At 40.0% G+C, this 21,021-nt stretch overlaps 1 protein-coding gene across 16 annotated transcripts in view; it reads right to left on the bottom strand.

The window, feature by feature from the left end:
- dmd (dystrophin) overlaps positions 1 to 21,021 on the bottom strand; it is a 2,688,357-nt gene that overhangs the window by 268,571 nt on the left and 2,398,765 nt on the right. For all 16 annotated transcript variants that reach the window (XM_051926236.1, XM_051926244.1, XM_051926242.1 and 13 more), the window contains one exon: positions 8,578 to 8,638. In XM_051926236.1, the coding sequence (XP_051782196.1) occupies positions 8,578 to 8,638 (61 nt within the window). The remainder of the gene's footprint in view (positions 1 to 8,577; positions 8,639 to 21,021) is intronic.

Here is a 21,021-nt window from a genome sequence, read left to right on the forward strand (position 1 = left end):
CTGAATCCTAACTACAGAGTCACGGGGGTCTGCTGGAGCCAATCCCAGCCAACACAGGGCACAAGGCAGGAACCAGTCCTGGGCAGGGTGCCAACCCACCGCAGGACACACACAAACACACACTAGGGCCAATTTAGAATCGCCAATCCACCTAACCTGCATATCTTTGGACTGTGGGAGGAAACCGGAGTGCCCGGAGGAAACCCATGCAGACACGGGGAGAACATGCAAACTCCACGCAGTTCCATCAAACTAAAATTTCCTGTGAAAACTATTTATTGTGTTCAAATGTGGTGAACGCTTTAAAACCACTTGAGGTTATCTTTTGTTTTTAATGACTGGTGCCACCTGATTTACCAGTATGAGAAAACTCCCACATATGGTATACCGTTTGACATGTCTTAAGGTCTAGTTATGCAAGAAGTCAAGTTTTTTGAGGTTCCCCCATATTTTTGGCACTTTTACCTGAAAACCCCTCACTGTTAGACTTTTTGGAACCATATTTTGTGCAGGAAATTACACCCTTATGATAAACTGTAATTCAGCAGGTGTCTTGAACAAAAAAACGAATGAGAAGGAGTCAAAGTTGTGCATGCCACATCAACCAACCCCAGCATTTTATACCCTAATAGGACACCAGGAGCTCAAATTTACTTCTTTTCACAAAACATTGAAAACTAGGGACTGGTAAAATTGTCATGTGCACTGTATTTGTATGCTATTTTGTGGTTGCTGATCACAAATATAATAATATTTTTGATATTTGATTCTTTACCATTGGTCGTAGCCCTCTAAGAGCTACTCCCAGAAAGTTAGAAAAGGCAAAGTTTAAAAATAGACATGTGGAGTCTCGTTTTAGACGATTTCAAAGTCACTGTTTACAAACCTGATGTTATTTTTGATCCTTTACTAGGGATCTAGCACTCTATGAGCCTCTATCAGAGGGCGAAAATGACAAATTTCAAAGAGGGGGATCGTTTAAGACCATTTCAAAGTTAGGAATTACGAATATGTTGTTATTTTAAATTTTTTGCAATTAAGAATATTTAGCCTTTATACATTTAAATTAAAGCACACATTTTAATATTTTGAATATTTGACACAATTATTCTTGTTTATTATGTAGTTCTACTTTATGAAGTAAATTGTTACATTTCTTATGAACACCCCAAAGCAGGGCTACTTACGCTAATTCAAACTTTAACTAGCTGGTGCTTAGACGATAAGCATGATCTGGCAGGAACTCTTGCCACTCTCCCAGGGGTACGTCTGAGATGTTGCTTTATCCATCATTATAAAATAAAATAAAAACGGCATGGGTTTGATTTTGGGGACTGTACGAGGCGTGTTAGCACATAGTCCCTGTGTTCACATAGGGTTGTTCCAGGTACTTTGGTTCCCTTCCACATCTTCATAGGCTACAGTGGCCAGTTGCATGTGAATTTGTGCATGAAGGAGCCCTGGAAAAGGCCAGATAGACAGTTGAGGTTATCGATGTTGGACATCCTGTAGCAGTTATAATGTGAAACTCTGCAGTCCTGTTTCCACTCTCAGAACAGCATAATCAGCTTGCTACTAATGGCTGTTCCCAAGTGATTTTTCTTTCTGTCTCTATATTCTAAAACAGAAATTAGATTATTATTTGATAATATTAGAAAGCAATTCATATTTGAAAATGTAGGCTGTGAACATTTTTTTAATGTTTTGCATTCATAGTACAAAAGAATAAAATTAGTCATCAAAAAAGAAAGGTAATGCCATAATCCTGACATAATTATCTTTTGTTAGGAAACAAAGATGACAACATCACAATCCACAAACATACCAATACACAGTATGTTTTTCATAGTATGTGAAAAACAACCTGTAAATGATTACACAAATTATAAATAGTCTAGAGTTTTGGCAATTTAAGCCAAGCCAGAAATTCGAAGGTGTGTGTTATCTTAAATATTCTATGCAATTCACGAGTCTGAGAGCTCTTCTTACACTTCAAGAAAGGCTTTGACTTAAGCACTGTATGGAATATTACCAGAAGATTTTTTGGATTGTTACACAAGAATAAAGTTATTTTGAAGTAAATGATTGTGTTAAGAAAAAAAGAAGAAACAAAAAAATGTCTGCGGCAAGATTTTCTGTGAAGCTGTAACATTTTTTTGATCCTGCACACCAATCGCAGTGAACCTATTTACATAAACAAGCGTAAAATAAATAGGTACATCCATCACCTCTGTATGCTTGTGTGCATACTGTCAAGCCGCCGACATGCTTAGCAAGAACTGCGCATGTAAATAAAGGAATTGAATACGGTCAGATATTTCATGTTTATTTAGCTGCTGACAGCAAGGTAATTTAAATCTTGTAACACTCAGTTTCAGTAGACTTTTGAGAAAACATTTTATCAGCAGAAAAGTCAGTTTTGTTATTAATATTTTTGTCTGAATTGTCTTCTTTTTCTTGTGAGGTGATATATTGGATGTATGCAAAGAAAAAAGTTAGACAGGAGAAATATTACATTCAGGCTACACTCAGACTAGCCTTATGATTACTGATTATGAACTTTTCCTTCCATCAGTGTTGTGCAATGATAGTCAGATAGCTTAAGGTAACATACAAAAACATAAATATAATTTTATACTGTGACTAGCGGTGCTACCCATCTAAGAGTAAGTAAGTAATCAACGTAAACCTCAGCATTAATGTTTGCAGTGCGCATTGGTAATGAGGCTCCATGCTGGGAATAATACCCATATAGACTAAATTCTTACAAAAAAATGATTCAATTAACAAAAAATAAACCATACAAGGGAGAAATAAATTCAAGATATCAGCTAAGAACAAAAGCCCTATGGCAGTGGTCTCCAACTCCGGTCCTGGAGGGCTGCAGTGGCTGCAGGTTTTCATTCTAACCCTTTTCTTAATTGGTGACCAGTTTTTGCTTCTAATTAACTGATTTTCCTTTCATTTTAATTGACCATTTTTTAGGATTTGTTCCCCCGAATTTCTTCATTGTTCCTCTGAACTGCTTCATTTCTTCCCATAAATGGCACCCAGACAGAAATGAAATGTAAAGTGAGTGAGCCAACAGAAGACCAACTAAGTCAGGGCATCAAACTCCAACTACAGTGATCCCTCGCTATATCGCGCTTCGCCTTTCGTGGCTTCACTCTATCGCGGATTTTATATGTAAGCATATTTAAATATATATCGCTGATTTTTTGCTGGTTCGCGGATTTCTGTGGACAATGGGTCTTTTAATTTCTGGTACATGCTTCCTCAGTTGGTTTGCCCAGTTGATTTCATACAAGGGACACTATTGGCAGATGGCTGAGAAGCTACCCAACTTACTTTTCTCTGTCTCTCTTGCGCTGACTTTCTCTGATCCTGATGTAGGGGGTGTGAGCAGGGGGGCTGTTCGCACACCTAGACGATACGGACGCTCGTCTAAAAATGCTGAAAGATTATCTTCACGTTGGCTACCTTCTGTGCAGGTGCTTCGTGAAGCGACATGCTGCACGGTACTTTGCATACTTAAAAGCTCGAAGGGCACGTATTGATTTTTTTTATCTGTCTCTCTCTCTCTCTCTGCTCCTGACAGAGGGGGTGTGAGCTGCCGCCTTCAACAGCTTCGCATACTTAAAAGCAAACAGCCCTATTGATTTGTTTGCTCCTTTGAAGAGGAAGATATGTTTGCATTCTTTTAACTGTGAGACTGAACTGTCATCTCTGTCTTGTCATGAAGCACAGTTTAAACTTTTGAAAAAGAGACAAATGTTTGTTTGCAGTGTTTGAATAACGTTCCTGTCTCTCTACAACCTCCTGTGTTTCTGCGCAAATCTGTGACCCAAGCATGACAATATAAAAATAACCATATAAACATATGGTTTCTACTTCGCGGATTTTCTTATTTTGCGGGTGGCTCTGGAACGCAACCCCCGCGATGGAGGAGGGATTACTGTAGTTGCTTAATTAGGCAACAATTCTTGTTGTTAATTAAACCCGTTCTTTAATTCCATGGCTTGTTGCTGCTCTCATTGTGCAACAGAATACAAAACTGTCGATTTTCTCTTTTCTAAGTGCACTGATTAAATGTTTTGTAGACCTGAGCAGATCAACATTCCTCAGACCTTCTTCTTTCTTTATTTTCAGATATTGTATAATGGACACATTTTGCTGGTCATGTTTTGGCTCATTTGGTATCTCATTATTTTTTGGCAGTTATTTAAGGAAAAAGAAACAATTATGGAGTCTGAATCTTCAGGAGTAAATCCATTAAAATTAATTCAAAAGAAATTAATTAGCAACAAAAACAGGTCACTAATTAAGATTAGGGTTAGAATGAAAACTTGCAGCCACTGCGGCCCTCCAGGACCAGAGTTGGTAACCCCTGTCCTATGGCCTCTGTGTTCTTTCCTATACAGGTGTCAAGTAGCTATACCTCTTGTGGTATGGCTTGACCACCTACCAAGTGAAAAAGTCAATCCCATTCTCACCTTAAAACTTCTTATCTCCTTTGACATAGGCCTCTCCCTCCTACCAGCTTAGGCTCTGCCACCTTTTAAACCCCTAAGATGGGTTAAAGGCAGCCATACACTACCACAACAGTATCAATGGCCCCTGGTATCTCTCTGCTTTTGAGCCTTCAGTTGGCTTAATGGGTTAGGTATATCAAAAAGCTAAAATTCTACTTGAGTAAAGAGGCAACATGGTCCAAATTCCTCTAGTCCATGAAGGTGTGATGCCACCTGATCGTATGGATTTTTTTTTTACAAATGACGTTGTGTGGGTCCCCAACTTTAAAAGAGTAACCAGTTCAATTATTCTTGTCTCTTGACTGTGTAATGGAACTGTTATATAGCCAGGTGTATTTCTAACCTTCTGCCAATAATTTGTAGCTTTTCAGTCATTTTAAGGAGAGTGACACACATTTCTGACACCTGTTGGGTTACCTGCTTTAAATAGGGGATGATTACCTGTTTCTACACAGGACCACAATTCTCTCACATTCACTGGAGCCTCTGCCTATTATCCTACTTGGGCATTCAGCGCTCACGTAGGGTTTTCCACCACCTATCATTCCATGTATTCTCATACTGGCATGTGCAGGGCCGTTCATAGTGCCAGGATGGTTCTGTTTCTTTCTTGAAGGTCTTGTGCTGGTCTTTTTCCAACAATGTGCCAAAACCAGCTTTGTCCCTGGTAGCCTCTTAACCTATAGGTACTCCTTCACAGTACACATAGCAGTGAAGAATTTGGAAACACCAATCTGAATAGTGATAGTGTCTTAAGTTAAAATATGCCACCACTAGAGAAGGATAAATGTAAAGTGGATTTGAATCTACATAGTTGGGTCTGGAACTACGTAGGACATTCAAAAGTATCACTCTTATGTGATATTGTGAGTCATCACATGCTTGTTAAAGAGTAGTAATGTGTCAGACATTTACAGTCTTTAATAAATGCTTGAGTTCAGAACTGATTTGTGCAAAGCATGAGGGTAACTCCATTATGACTGCACTTGATATAAGGCTAAAGGTATTACCGTCTTGAAAGACTTGAGATGAAGGTGATCCCTCACAACATTTCAGCAGTGATGAGACATGGTACAACCTTTACACTAAATGAATGTTCTCAAACCATCACAGGAAAAGGCATGGTTCTTTCACAAATGTGATGGAACCTTACATACTGGCCTGTAAGCTTATTTTGTTATGTGCGAAATCAATAGTTTTATTATACTCAGATTGGACAGGGTGGTGAGTCTTAAAGTTTGGATAATTGCTTAATGAAAGCAGCAATCTTATACATCATGGCAGCACTGTGAGAATTGTTTTTTGATTTTTCCAGTGCCTTCAGTACCATCAGGCCATCCCTGTTAATGGGTAAGTTCTGAGATATGTAGGTGGATGAGCCTCTGGCATCATGGGTAATGAACTGCTTGTAAAGCAAACCACTGTTTGTGAGATTCAAACACTGTGTTTCTGGGGAAGCAATGGGAAAGGAGATCTCTATGTTTCAGAGCTTGCTCTGGCCTCTTCTCAGGAGACCGGGAACACCACAGATGGATTATGGGAAATCTCCAGGAGAGAACCCTGTCCAAAATGGCTGGAATGGTAAAGAGCAGACTGTTGGTTCCAGTCACATTTCCCAGAAAAATATAAAAAGGATGGAAGAAAAGGGTCATGAATCTAAAGTCTTTTTGCAGTGCTTCTTTTTTTGGAGAGACTTCTCAAGTCAACTAATTACAAGAGAAGTAGATCAGATAGATAGATAGATAGATAGATAGATAGATAGATAGATAGATAGATAGATAGATAGATAGATAGATAGATAGATAGATAGATAGATAGATAGATAGATAGATAGATAGATAGATAGATAATTTGTATTGTATTTAGCATTCAGTGCCTGTACACCAAAACACTACCTGGCCACAGTTTCTTATCTTTTTCCTTTCTTACCAAAATGCAAAATAGAAGTGTGCTTTGTTCACAAAGTCTGGAATATCATGCATAGAAAATATATCTGGGGGTGATATTAGTCATAAAAACATTTCCCACACCACTGACATTTAGCCCTGTAGTGCGAACTACACAGCACTCATTTTCATACAGCCTATACATGTTAATGATAAAATGGGCATAATTATCATTATAAAAATAAATTACTGCAGTGTGTTCATTATGATCCATTTCACCACTTTGTGACACAAATGCTCCCTGGCAAAAATGGGATTTGCATTTTAACTGAAGACTAATCCCCTAAAAAAATAAATAAAATACACTGTAAGCACAAGGACAAATAAAGGTATCTTTCCAAGCATTATTTTGTAATTTTATTAAATTGTATTGGCACACATAGAAAAACTTGCATTTCTAGTTCAATGTCAACATTTTTAAAGTATCATGGATTTCAACAAATTGCCAACATGCAATATATCATAAAAATCTGCCCTAGAAATATTTGTCCAAACCAAAAAATGTAACTGCAACAGGGTGAGTGTGACTGGGAGGGGTTCTTTCTATAAATTACATAAATGATATATAGGTCTGTCAGTGAAAAACTTGATACATTCAGCGTTCCGGTGTGAAAAAGTACACATTTCTTAATGTCCATTTCAGATGACAGAATAGCCATTGAGCCCGGGATGCAACATGGCTGCGATCAGAGAGGGCACCCAAACTCCTCTACCTCCAAAATAACATGGAGCAGAAATTTTCAAGGTCTCTACGTACTAGGGTGTTGTACCGTGTTAGCCATTATGAATGTAGAGAAAAGCCAAGCAAAATGACACCTTTTATTGGCTAACTAGAAAGATTACAATATGCAAGCTTTCGAGGCAACTCAGGCCCCTTCTTCAGGCACGATGTAATGATTACATCATGATTACATCTTGCCTGAAGAAGGGGCCTGAGTTGCCTCGAAAGCTTGCATATTGTAATCTTTCTAGTTAGCCAATAAAAGGTGTCATTTTGCTTGGCTTTTCTCTAAGGTCTCTACGGCAATCATAATATTGTGAATGTTGTTTTCTGTATGTTTAAAATTCTATTTACGACATCGTATTTTAAAAACTTGTTCAATGTGTAGATTGTAACACTACCATTCTGTCCACAAAGAAGAAATTATTTTAAAATAACAAATGATATAACTTTAGTATATTCAATTGAACTTTTCATAACATTTCCATAATATCTCTTCTTTGTCTCTGGATGCATAGACTACAATTATCCTTCGAAAAACCGTGTGTTTTTCTTTTGTTCTATAGATTTTGTATAACACAGTAAAGCCATTATTCTGGCACCCCTTCCTGGTTTGTTCCTGCCTTGAACCAGATGCTGCAGCGAAAGGCTCTGTCTCACTCCTTCCCTTGTGACGCTGAACTGGGCTATGAAGGTTCAATAATGGATCAACTCTTGGATGGATAAATGGCTTAGGAAACGAACTCTACAAAGTGTCTTTTTGGCCTCGGCCTTATTGCAGGAGAAGGAATAATGAAAGTGTCTTTACATTCTCTTCATACAAGGTTATTTACTGTGCTTTATACCTATGCATATCGTGAGTGCTTGTTATGTTAGTTCCTGGCATTTTCTTCTAATCCTTACTCGCACGCTCACATGCAAAAGAAACAAAATGGTCTCAACATTGCTACATGCTCGTGGGAAAACACAATCTTCTGAAAGTGAAGCTTGCCTCTTTGACCAGTCAGTTTATATGCAGAACTATGTCCGGCCTGCTCTCATTTTCTTTTATACCCATTAATGCACCACAGCAATGCCACAACATTTCTTCAGTATTCTTTGTTATTCAGCAAGGCAAACACACTGCAGCAATGCAGATTTCAAAAGTCATTCGGAACTTCCATGCAGATCTGACACACTTAGTACTGTAAGCGTCACACCATAGAGAAACACTGCGCACACACAAACGGTTAATCGGCCACACTTGTCATAAAACTTGTCATTTCAGCTTCAGCTGTCTGAACAGCAATTTCCTGAGCAAGGTAACGATTAACCAAAACGAGCTCGCTACCTTCACACACAATTCTTTTTTTATTTTTAATAATCACAGGATACTCACTTGATGTAGTAGGGTACTTTGTTTGGTGAGATTGCCCGCTCCCAGGGACCCTGGACAGAAGCTGTAAACAAGAAAAGCGGCAGACATGGGGGTCAAGTTCAAAGCAAACAGGAAAGACAACATTAATCTTTGGAATTACATTTTTTTTTCTTCTTCTTTACACTCAGCCCTGCCAGATATGGGTCTGTTTGCTCAGCCGGCCGTGAAGGCAGGGAGGATTAACCTGGTGCTCTGAAAATTCGGTCCTAATCTGAGACAAATTAAAGTCGTTGGAGCGTAAAGATAAATGCAAACCTCTTGCACGACTTGCACTTGAACCACCAGATAAAGAGCTGAACAAGCAGAGAACCTGTCATTCTAGCTATTTTTTCCCTTCCTCTCATATCAGACTAAATTTCCCTTTGTTTCATCTTGTCTTGGCACCCCTCCCACCCCCACATACTGCCTTTGCATAAAGACAGAAAAGTGAAAACGCTGACCTTCACCTGCTGTGCCTGTTTTAATGATCGAGTACAAATAAGGCAACAGGGACCAAGAAAACCTCTGCTTAGTCAAAACCATTCATAAAACAGGAATTCTTATACAACAGGGATATTACAGGAAGCCTGATAGAGGAGGAAAGCCTTTCAGCGGTTTGGAAGACATGTACTTGCAAGTTTGAAAACAAACGTTTTTTTAATCGCTTTTGGTGACAAGCATAGTTGAACCCTGAATGCAGGAAGGCAGGAACAACAACAGTTAATATGTTATCCAGAAAGATCTACAGATGTTCCAGTTGTCTTTACTTACAAGTCAATGGGGATGAGGCCCAGTCACCCCCCATTAAAACCTTACTGAGATATTAAACTTTGCTACAAGGAAGTGGTTACAAAAAGCTGGAGTGAGGTCACTCACTAAGGTCATACTTGCCGACATGCACTCCAGTCAAACCCTCTCCTTAGCTTTTATACCATGAGGTGAATTGTTTACTTGAAAGCTTTGTCATGAAGCTATACATGAAGTTAATTTTGGTTGGTATACATAATTTTCGGCATGCGTTACAAGCAGCAGTTTTCTGATTCACACCTACTTCTGGTGGCAAGTTTTCCATCTGACCAGTATGAGTGAGTATGGGAACTGAAGAATACATGACACAACAAGAGAGGGGAATTCTAGTGTACTCTATGTTTGTCACTTTACAACTATTCTTTCTTTTCTTCAAGACGCTGACGCAAGATGATATTTGAACAGATTATGGTCTGTTCTACTTTATTAAACACAATCATGGTCCCTGCTGTTTGCCACTTTACTTAAGGGATTGACTGGGACTCTGAAAGTATGTTCAGAATACAACTGCATGGAGAATTATAACTGGGGGGCACTGTGGTTAGCACTACTGCCTCAAAGCTCTGGGAGTATGATCATATCCTTGTCTCCTCATAGTCTGTGTGGACTTTGCACATTCTCCATATTACGACATGGGGTTTCCCATTTCCTCCAACATCCTAGCTCTAAATTAGCCCACTCTGTATACTTGTGCTTTCAGTACACTGCAGCCATGTCCAAACTTGCTTCGTGATGTTAGCGGTATAAGCTCTTGTCCTGGTACTGTTATGAAGCGGAAAACCCCTGTGTTCGGGTTAGTAATTTTCCCTTGCCTTAGGTGCATTTTTTTTTGCTTGCGGTACTTTACAATTTAAAAAGTCAAAATTACAAGTTTCATTTTCATGTGTTTTTATTTAACATTTTTGTTTAGGGAAGATATATATTTTTTTTGTCGTTTTATTTTAGGTGCATCACAATGACATTTTTGACTTTTAGCATTTAGTTAAGCATTGCTAGGACACCCATCACAGTTGTTAGAAATTATCTCCCAGGAGGCACTACATGAAAGCTGTGCTAAAAAATTTGGCTCTGTTTGATTGCCTGTTGACAACTGGCAGATGTTAGGAAGGACCAGGAAGAAAAGTCCAAATGAAAGTGAAGTTCAAAACCGAGAGAACAATAGTACCATATGACAAGACCAAGGGTTAGACAAGAGGAAGACCTGAAAACATAACTGGGGTCAAAATTAAAATGAAACATGAAATAATGCAGGAAAAAGTGTTTTAGAAAGTCATAAAAAAGTTGGACACCGAATTGCTGGTCCAGTACCTTTTCATAATGTCAAGTTAATGACACAGAAAGTTGCAAAACTCTGGGCTTGGCATGTCCTTGACAACTACATGGCAACCACTCCCAAAATGGCAAACAAAATAAAAAATCTAAACAATAACCCAAATGCCTTAAATAAAGGATGCAACTAAACTCAGAGTTTCCTTGAAGAAATATGACCCAAATGGAAGGTCTTACGTTAATAAAGAAAAAATGTACTTCTTCCAAAATAAATTTGAAATAACATATTATGTTAATGACAAATGCATCACCTCACTCCTGTGTCCAAGATTACGGATTTAAACTATTAGCAAGTGTTGGTTTAATGCTTTAGGTTCTGATTTTCTTGGACTAACTCAGTTTTCCATGACTCTTAGTGTAAATGTTTTTTGTTCTTGTTAAATTTTTGTTTATGATGCCTTCCAATTCTTGTCTGACTACAATAAAAGTTGATCCGTCTGTCTTGAGAGAGACGTGTGGCATTGTGCATTTTTAAATAAATATATATAGACAGTGTGGGGCTCCATGTGGGTGCGGGTGTATATGAAAACATGCCCGGGGTTTAATGGGGGAGTTGACTGGCTGCGTATCCACATTCAGATATGCACAGTTCAGTCAATTTTCTTGTTAGTGCTCCAGGTTTCATGACTGCAACACCTGCACTCGAACAGTGCTTAAATGGGAGCTTGGGCAGGAAATGGAAAAAAGAGAAAGAAAGAAAAAAGAAGGAAAAAAATGGAGGTTAAGGGAAAAGAGAGAGAGAGAGAGGCAGGATTGGGAGAGCCCGTGCTGTTGGAAGTGGAGGCAGGTGGTCGGGAGTGAGCGCCAGCGAGCGTAACGTGTGGCCAGCGCTGGGCAGGGCTGAAGAGGGTTGGATGTACTTAGAGTAGACTTCTGCAGATGGAGGAGAATGACGGCAGGAATAGGAGCAGGGCTTACAGGGTCCCCAGTGTAAAGATGGATTTTGATGGTTGACTGCATCTGTTGGCGGGCCTCTCTTCATGCTGCAAGGCCCTTACAGGATAACTAGAGGAGTTATAGTTTTGATGTGATGATTTGGGGCAAAGGGTTTTAAGAGAGGACCTGCCTGGAGTTTTAACCCTGTTTTAAGGATTATTTATTGTATATTTTATGGATTATTTATTTATCAAGAAGAAGTACTGCACTATTTTGCACCTTGTTGGTTTTAATAAATACACAAAGCACTTGTACTTACTGCTTGCTGACTGTTGTGTCCTCATTTGCCAGGCTCATCTTTTGTCAATGACTAGCGACGGTTCACAGTTCAAGGTGGGTGTAGCTGACCCTGGCCATCACACCATCTGGTTTTTGAATGTACAGTGTATTTAGAAATCTACTTTGTCTACTTTCTATAACATGTAGCAGCTTACTCCCTCCCTCTCATTTTGTCAGTAGGCTATTCAAAGAGAATGGGATGGCATCTGTGCTATGGTCCAATCAAGCCACTTCAAGTACCCATGTCTAGCTTAACAGAAGCAGGCAGGTTCAAAACATGAATAAATGCATACATCTTCATTTTTTTCTAAATATATTTAATAGACCAAGTTATTAATGAACAATATCCCTATGTACCTTACAGTCTCTTTTATACTGAACCTAATCTTTTGCAAAAGAGGGTGTTTTTGCAGAGGGTCGCATCTAGGACCTTCTATTCTGAAGTGATTGTACAAAAGGCAAAAATCAAGCCTGGACCAGAAATAGTCCACAGCATGGCGCCCAACTTGGACAGGATGGCAGGACACATCCTCACTCAGAGTGGCAGAAATTCATAACGGAGCTGTTTTAGAGGTACCACACAGAAAAACTGGCAGTGTTAAATTAACACCTAAAATTCATATATGGAAGCACTCTTTCTATATACTGTACACCATTTTAAGGCTTACTTTAATATTATAAAAGCTCTTTTAACACTGCCGATTATGCTGTGTAGTTACACTAAGATGGATGACTTGGAGTGTAACTCATGCAAACACAGAAAGAATGCGCAAACCTCCCACAGACAGAGAGAAGCCTGCGGCTGAGAGGCTGCAATACCAACCACTGAGCCATCTTGCCACCCTATGAGATTTCAAGCAGATCAAATGTAACTGCACTAAGCAAGTTATGGGCTTCTCAAAAAGAATACCAAAAGGGCAAAAATGGAACCAGAACATTTAAGTCTCTTTCACAGTTCTTTTGAGAAATTACCCAAATTGTAACACCAGCCCGGCTTTTTCAATTTTTAATTAATGTAGACTATTTTAATATATCTTCTTTGCAGTAGATCTTATAATGATATGTGTTTTGGAAATTAAAATCATATTTAAATCATATACGTTTTCTGATCTCTATGAAGTATTCATAAGCATTGCAAAGGATCAAACTTCATGAGCTAGAATAACATCTTAAGGAATCTGCCATTGCAAAACTCTCAAACATGAATTCAAATAATGAAATTTGAACAGCAATATACATGGTTTATCAGTAGGACTGTGGAGTGGCCCAGTGATTAGCGCCACTGCCTGACAGATCCAGAGTCCTGGGTTTCAGTCCCTAACTGGTTGCTGTTTATATGGAGTTTGCACATTATCCCCATGTCCGTGTGGGTTTACTTGTAGGTTCCTGGACTATCTTCACACAAATGTGTGTGTTAGGTTGAATGATGCCTCTACATTGAACATGAGTGTGCAAGAGTGGCCCCCTACAATGCATTAGGGGTCTTGATTTGTTCCTAAAGCTGTCGGGATTGGCTTCCACCTTTTCGATTCCCATTTGGATTAAGTGGGTTTGATAATCTGTGCACAAATTTTTATCAGTAGCCAGAGATCGCTTCAGTCATTATGTTGCAAAGTCAATCAAACTTTTCTATCAAAAAAGAAACAATGATTTGAAAAAGGAAATAAGTTCAATACCTTACAAAAATAGCACGAAGGTGTCAAATATTATCACCAAGATAAAAACGATCCAAAAGCGGCCTGTCCCTTCACCTCCGCTGAGCCTTCATTACAGGCTCTGGATGACCCAACTCATCCCAGACAAGCCTAAGTTCCATGGAGATCGTCAGACAACACAGCATTTTTTGTGAATCAGCCTGGCCTAACAGGTTACACTCACCAAGTTTGGTCTCCATGTGGAATTTCACTTTTTGAAGTGAACACCGAGTATTGCAAATGGCTCTAAGGCCATAGGTGAAAAGCCAAGTCACAAAAGAGGTTAAAGCCACTGAACCCAGTCTGTGTGATTCTGCTCCTGCACATTTATGCTGTGTGTACTTCCCACAAAATGTTTTTCATACGTGTTTCCTTGATTTTGAAGTAATTAAAACACAGTGGTTGTAAAGCTTCAACTAGGATTGAGGCCGAGGCCAGCTGTTTTGCTCCCCAAATCAATATTATTAGGCTCTTGTTGTAAACCTTATCTTTTACTGCACTAAACTTGGTATTGATTTTGGATATTTGCTTAACATGGGTAGGCAGCATTTCTTATTTACACAATGAAGCTGGGATGTGTAAGTGGTAAGCAATTGGATGTGAGTGAGTGAATTTGCCTGCTGGCACTAAGGACCTCAAAGGAAATGAGATGATGTTGACTCGGTCCTCTCAAAAAATGACTCAAAGCAATGGATAACAGAAATCCTCCGACAGCGGTAGCCCCACGTGATAAAGAAAGCAGCACTCCTCAGGCACTTTAAAGCTTACACTTCATTTTGAGATGCTTCCTGACAATCCAGTCAGCAGAGTGTTGCCTTAACTAGTGTTGCATTATGAGCATCCCATGAAAAACATCAAAGCTACTGCAGGCCTCTTCTCATTAATACTGCTTTCTTACTTTCTTGGATGCAGCTTATCTAAATGCATGCCTCTTACTTGATGTAAGAAAACCTGCTAACATCTCAGATGTTAAGCAATTTTATTGGAAGCAAAGATGACTTGGAATGCATTAAAGTTGGTCATCTAAGTGCCTTGAGCATGGGAAAGGCGCTATATAAATAAAATGTATTATTATTATTATTATTATTAATTGGCACTGGACTTATTCGGTTACTTCGTGTGTACAATTTGCACAGTGCTTATAATGCATTTAAGTCAATCAAAAATCCTGTCCCCACTGGGATGCTACTTTGAAAACTGTGTGGGTTGGGAAAATGAATGAATGTCAACTCAACAGTCCTTGGTAGTGTGCTCTGTGGTTTACTGGAGTCTAATTCAGCATTGGTCCAACCTTCTACAGTTGTACTGGAAAAATATGAATGAGTGGATGGATGGAAAATAATTATTTCTGTAATACATGTGGTGAGTAAATAACAAAAAATATCAATTTACAGCTCTATTATCTTATCTTGGAGGCACAGCAGTAAAAGGAATTTGAGGCAGAGATAAACAATGAGTTGTCAAAGTATTAAACCATGCACTGTGTAGGAAGTTACAAACATCTTAAAGAAGAATACACCATTTATACAGTTCTTCACATGCATTAATTCCACATTAAGCATCAATTTTTGAACCTGTTTAACTCAGTTTTATAGTTACAGGACTTCTCAGCATGTTCTGGCACCATTGCTGTATAAGGCCAGGGCACGGGGTAATTGCAAGGACCACTTGTTCATATCTGACCATTGTAGAGATGCAGAGTAACTTAGCACACATCCACAGATCTATCCAAATACTGCATATTTTATATAGTCACACATTATGGATCCAAAGTCCTTCATACTTACCAAGATAAGCAAGTGCAAGACAAGTATAGAACGGTACTATGCTATAAATAAATAATAGGTACATAAATATACTATACTATAACCGTACTATACAATCTTATATATTAAACGTCTACGCGTAGAAGTGGGTGTGTCTGGCCCGGAAGTAAGAGGTGGAGTCGGGGTAAGGGCTCCACCTCCGAGGAAACAAAAAACTAAACGTCTATGCATGTTGTCTGTCTGTCCAGCCCGGAAGTGCGATGCTACTACAGCATGAAGCTCAGAGAGCCCGCCTTGTGGCCCCAAGTTGAAAAGTCATAAAAAAAAAAAGCGACTCGGTTGCCAAAGTAAAATCGCTCTAGAAAAGAGAGAAACTCTTACGCAAGCATCAAAAAAACGGTATCCCTTTTACTTTTCCACCCGCCACTAATACAAAAGTGAGGCAAACCAGCCACAGGGGATGCACAAACCAGTGTGTTTCTTTGTGCCAGTCCCAAACACGGATAAATGGGGAGGGTTACGTCAGGAAGGGCATCCGGTGTAAAATTTTGCCAAATCAATATGCTGACAATAATACAAATTTCCATACCGGATCGGTCGAGCCCCGGGTTAACAACGACCGCCATCAGTACTGTTAGTCAACAGGGTGCTGGTGGAAATTGGGCTACTGTTGGCCGAAGAAGAAGAAGGAGAATAAGGGGGGGAGACGTGTCCGGAGGCAGGAGGAGAGGAGGAATGTAAAGAGATTGGAACTGAGGATAGGAACTTTGAATGTTGGCAGTATGATTGGTAAGAGGAGAGAATTAGCCGATATGATGGAGAGAAGGAAGGTTGATATATTGTACGTGCAAGAGGTTAAATGGAAGGGGAGTAAGGCCAGGTGGATCGGAGGTGAATTCAAATTATTCTATCATGGTGTGGATAGGAGGAGAAATGGGATAGGAGTTATTCTGAAGGAACAGTATGTCAAGAGTGTTTTGGAGGTGAAAAGAGTGTCAGACAGAGTAATGATTATGAAGCTGGAAATTGGAGGTGTGATGATGAATGTTGTTAGTGCATATGCCCCACAAGTTGGGTGTGCAATGGATGAGAAAGAAGATTTTTGGAGTGAGTTGGATGAAGTGATGAACAGCATACCCAAGAAACAGAAAGTGGTGATTGAAGCAGATTTTAATGGACATGTTGGTGAACGGAACAGAGTAGACGAAGAGGTGATGGGTAGGTATGGTGTCAAGGAAAGGAATGAAGAAAGTCAGAGGATAATGGATTTTGCCAAAAGTATGGACATGGCTGTGGTGAATACAAATTTTAAGAAGAGGGAGGAACATAGGGTTATGTACAAGAGTGGAGGAAGATGCACACAGGTAGATTACATCCTAGGCAGAAGAGTCAATCTGAAGGAGATTGAAGACTGAAAAGTGGTGGCAGGGAAAAGTATAGTTAAGCAGCATAGGATGGTGGACTGTAGGATAAAGTTGGAGATCAAGAAGAGGAAGAGAGTGAGGGCAGAGCCAAGGATCAAATGGTGGAAGTTGAAAAAGGAAGACTGCAAGGTTGAGTTTAGGGAGAAGGTGAGACAGGCACTGGGTGGTAGTGAAGAGTTACCAGACAGATGGGAAACTACAGCAGATGTAGTAAGGGTGACAGCAAGAAGGGTGCTTGGCGTGACATCTGGACAGAGGAAGGAGGAAAAGGAAACCTGGTGATGGAATGGGGAAGTACAGGAGAGTATACAAAGGAAGAGGATGGCAAAGAAGAAGTACAAGGTGATAAAGTGCAAGGTGAAGAGAGAGGTGGCGAAGGCTAAAGAAAAGGCGTATGATAAGTTGTATGAGAGGTTGGACACTAAGGGAGGGAGAAAAGGACCTGTACGGATTGGCTAGACAGAGAGACCAAGCTGGAAAAGATGTGCAGCAGGTTAGGGTAATAAAGAATAAAGACAGAAACATACTCACAAGCGAGGAGAATGTGTTGAGCAGATGGAAAGAGTACTTTGACAGGCTGATGAATGAAGAGGTTGGATGATGTGGAGATAGTGAATCAGGAAATGCAACGGAGATGGCAGTGGAGTTTTTAACCAGATAGTTTAATGGAATCTTGGAAAGTGGGAGGATGCCTGAGGAGTGGAGAAGAAGTGTACTGGTGCCGTTATATTTAAGAATAAGGGGGATGTGCAGAACTGTAATAACTACAGGGGGATAAAATTGATGAGCCACAGCATGAAGTTATGGGAAAGAGTAGTGGAAGCTAGGTTAAGAAGTGAGGTGATGATTAGTGAGCAGTAGTATGGTTTCATGTCAAGAAAGAGCACCACAGATGTGATGTTTGCTCTGAGAGTGTTGATGGAGACGTATAGAGAAAGTGAGCAGGAGTTGTATTGCGTCTTTGTGGACCTGGAGAAAGCATATGACAGGGTGCCTCGAGAGGAGCTATAGTATTGTATCAGGAAGTCGGGAGTGGCAGAAACGAATGTAAGAGTTGTACAGGATTTGTACGAGGGAAGTGTGATAGTGGTGAGGTCTGCGGTAGAAGTGACAGATGCATTCAAGGTGGAGGTGAGATTACATCAGGGATCGGCTCTGAGCCCTTTCTTATTTGCAATGGTGATGGACAGGTTGGCAGACAAGATTAGACAGGAGTCCCTGTGGACTATGATGTTTGCTGATGACATTGTGATCTGTAGCGATAGTAGGGAGCAGGTTGAGGAGTATGAACAAGACAGAATACATGTGTGTAAATGAGAGGGAGGTCAGTGGAATGGTTAGGATGCAAGGAGTAGAGTTGGCAAAGGTGGATGAGTTTAAATACAGTGGAACCTTGGTTCACGAACGTCTCGGTACACGTACAAATCGGTTTACGACCAAAAAGTTTGCCAAACTTTTGCCTCGGTTCACGACCACACACTCGGTATACGAACAAGCCAGGTTCCCTTTCGGTTTTGTACATGTTCAGTCTCTCCCGTTGCATTTCCTGTGCAGCGAGCAAGAGCTGAGAGCGGGAGTGCGAGACACACACACAGGCAGCACACACACAGACAGCGCGAGAGAGAGCCGCACACACACACAGGCAGCGCGTGAGAGAGCCGCGCACACACACACAGGCAGCGAGAGAGATAGAGCCGCGCACACATACAGGCAGCGCCAGAGAGAGACAGACGCACACACACAGGCGCTCCAGGCTCGCAAAAGAGAGAGAGAGAGACAGAGCGAGCGAGCGAGAGAGGGAGGGAGGGACGCATAAGGTAGAGAAGGCTTGTTTTTGTTTTCAGTTCTATTTACAGTGATCGGTTCGTAGCCTGCATTGTTGCAATGTTACTTTTCTTGGTGGTTTATTAAATTACGGATTTTTCAAATGTTCAATTTTTCCCCTGTGCTTAAAACTCATTAAAAAAAAGTGTTTTTAGCGAGCGGTTCCTAGCACTATAGCGTGAACTATTGCAGTTAGTTTTCTCTGTTGTTCAAGGTTTTCTCAGAGTTATTCAATGTTTTTACATTTAGTTTACTATTATGCTGTGCATTCTATGGTATAATTAACTATATTTGTGCTTAAAAATGAAAAAAAATATATTTACATACAGTTCGTACGGTCTGGAACGGATTAATTGTATTTACATACAATCCTATGGGAGAAATTGCTTCGGTTCACAACCAAATCGGTTTACGACCAGAGTTTTGGAATGAAATATGGTCGTGAACCGAGGTTCCACTGTACTTGGGATCAACAGTACAGAGTAATGGGGATTGTGGAAGAGAGGTGAAAAAGAGAGTGCAGGCAGGGTGGAGTGGGTGGAGAAGAGTGTCAGGAGTAATTTGTGACAGACAGATATCAGCAAGAGTGAAAGGGAAGGTCTACAGGACGGTAGTGAGACCAGCTATGTTATATGGGTTGGAGACGGTGACACAGACCAGAAAGCAGGAGACAGAGCTGGAGGTGGCAGAGTTAAAGATGCTAAGATTTGCATTGGGTGTGATGAGGATGGGTAGAATTAGAAATGAGTACATTACAGGGTCAGTTCAGGTTGGACGGTTGGGAGACAAAGTCAGAGAGGTGGGATTACGTTGGCTTGGACATGTGCAGAAGAGAGATGCTGAGTATATTGGGAGAAGGATGGTAAGGATAGAGCTGCCAGGGAAGAGGAAAAGAGGAAGGCCTAAGAGAAGGTTTATGGATGTGGACATGCAGGTGATGGGTGTAACAGAACAAGATACAGAGGACAGAAAGATATGGAAGAAGATGATCCGCTGTGGCAACCCCTAACGGGAGCAGCCGAAATAAGAAGAAGCAGCTAATACACAAGCGAGGTGAGCACGTTGGCAAAATGAAACCTAGGAGAGAGACGCCCAGGGTAGTTCTTTTCAATTACCTGACATCTCTACGTTTCAATTTTTTTTTCTGACGATTTCAATAGTTTCTAGGATCCTGGGCTTTTTACAGCACGGGTGGACACAACTAGTAAATAAATAATAGGTAATAAATTGAAATTGTAATAAATAAATATATAATAATAACAAATGATAAAACAACAGTAGTTATTACAATCATTTAGATGCCCATAAGCATAGCTAAAAAGAAATACCACAATCCATACCAACAAATGCCATTTACAAACATCTACAACAAAACAACACAACATGTTGTCTCCATACCCTCCATATTGGCAACACTTTCATTAACAGTAATTAAGATGCTTGACTTGTATGCCTTACTTGGAATATTAATAGGATGGCAACAGGATACCAGAAGGCTTGCCAAATGTACCATCTGATGCAGAGTTGCTTTTCTCTTGTAGTACAAAGCTTGGGACTAATTTATCTGGTCACACCAGTCTAGTAAAGTTGCTGCAGTGTGACCACAGGATCACCCTCTACTAGTGAGCTGCTTTTCAGTTCACTGCAGCTGACCAACACAGTGTACAGAGGGGCAGCTCTTTCATGGCCGTTAACGCCTGCTTTTTTTAAAAAAAATTAAATTGTGGGTGCAAAGCTGCTTATTACAAATATAAATAGCAAAATATTAACGTGTGGAGAGTATGGCACTAACACTCTTTGCCAAGCTGTGGCTACTTGTTAATTCTGTTGGAAACATGAAGATGTAATGTGAAGGAGATCAACTTCTCACCTATTCCAGGAGTTCTCTTAAGCAGCTATCACACACACCAAGGTTTATCAGAGCATAGCCAGATTGGCTGGACAACTTCTTTTTTACTTTATTTTATTTATTTGGACAAAAAACTGTTATAAAAACCTCAAGTCACTTGGTCAAATAACAGTAAGATCACAAACAATGTGTTCAATGCAAAGCCCAGAATGTGATGATATATAATACAACAAATAAGCAATTCCTTTTTTTTAAATTTGTTCTTCTGCTCCACTCTTTTCCATACAGGAGAAAGTAGGGTGAAATGACACCTTTTATTGGCTAAATAAATTGATTACAAATGCAAGCTTTCGAGGCAGCTAAGGCCTCTTCATCAGGCAAGGTGTAACCTTCCATGTGAATCCGGTACATTGTGGTGTCTGGTATATCCATAGCAGTAGAGTGTTGTACTGTGTTAGCCATAGATTGATGCAGGAGAAAGTAGGGTGAAATGACACCTTTTATTGGCTAATTAAATA

This window comes from Erpetoichthys calabaricus, chromosome 4, assembly GCF_900747795.2.
Source record: "Erpetoichthys calabaricus chromosome 4, fErpCal1.3, whole genome shotgun sequence".
Classification (NCBI taxonomy): domain Eukaryota; kingdom Metazoa; phylum Chordata; class Cladistia; order Polypteriformes; family Polypteridae; genus Erpetoichthys; species Erpetoichthys calabaricus.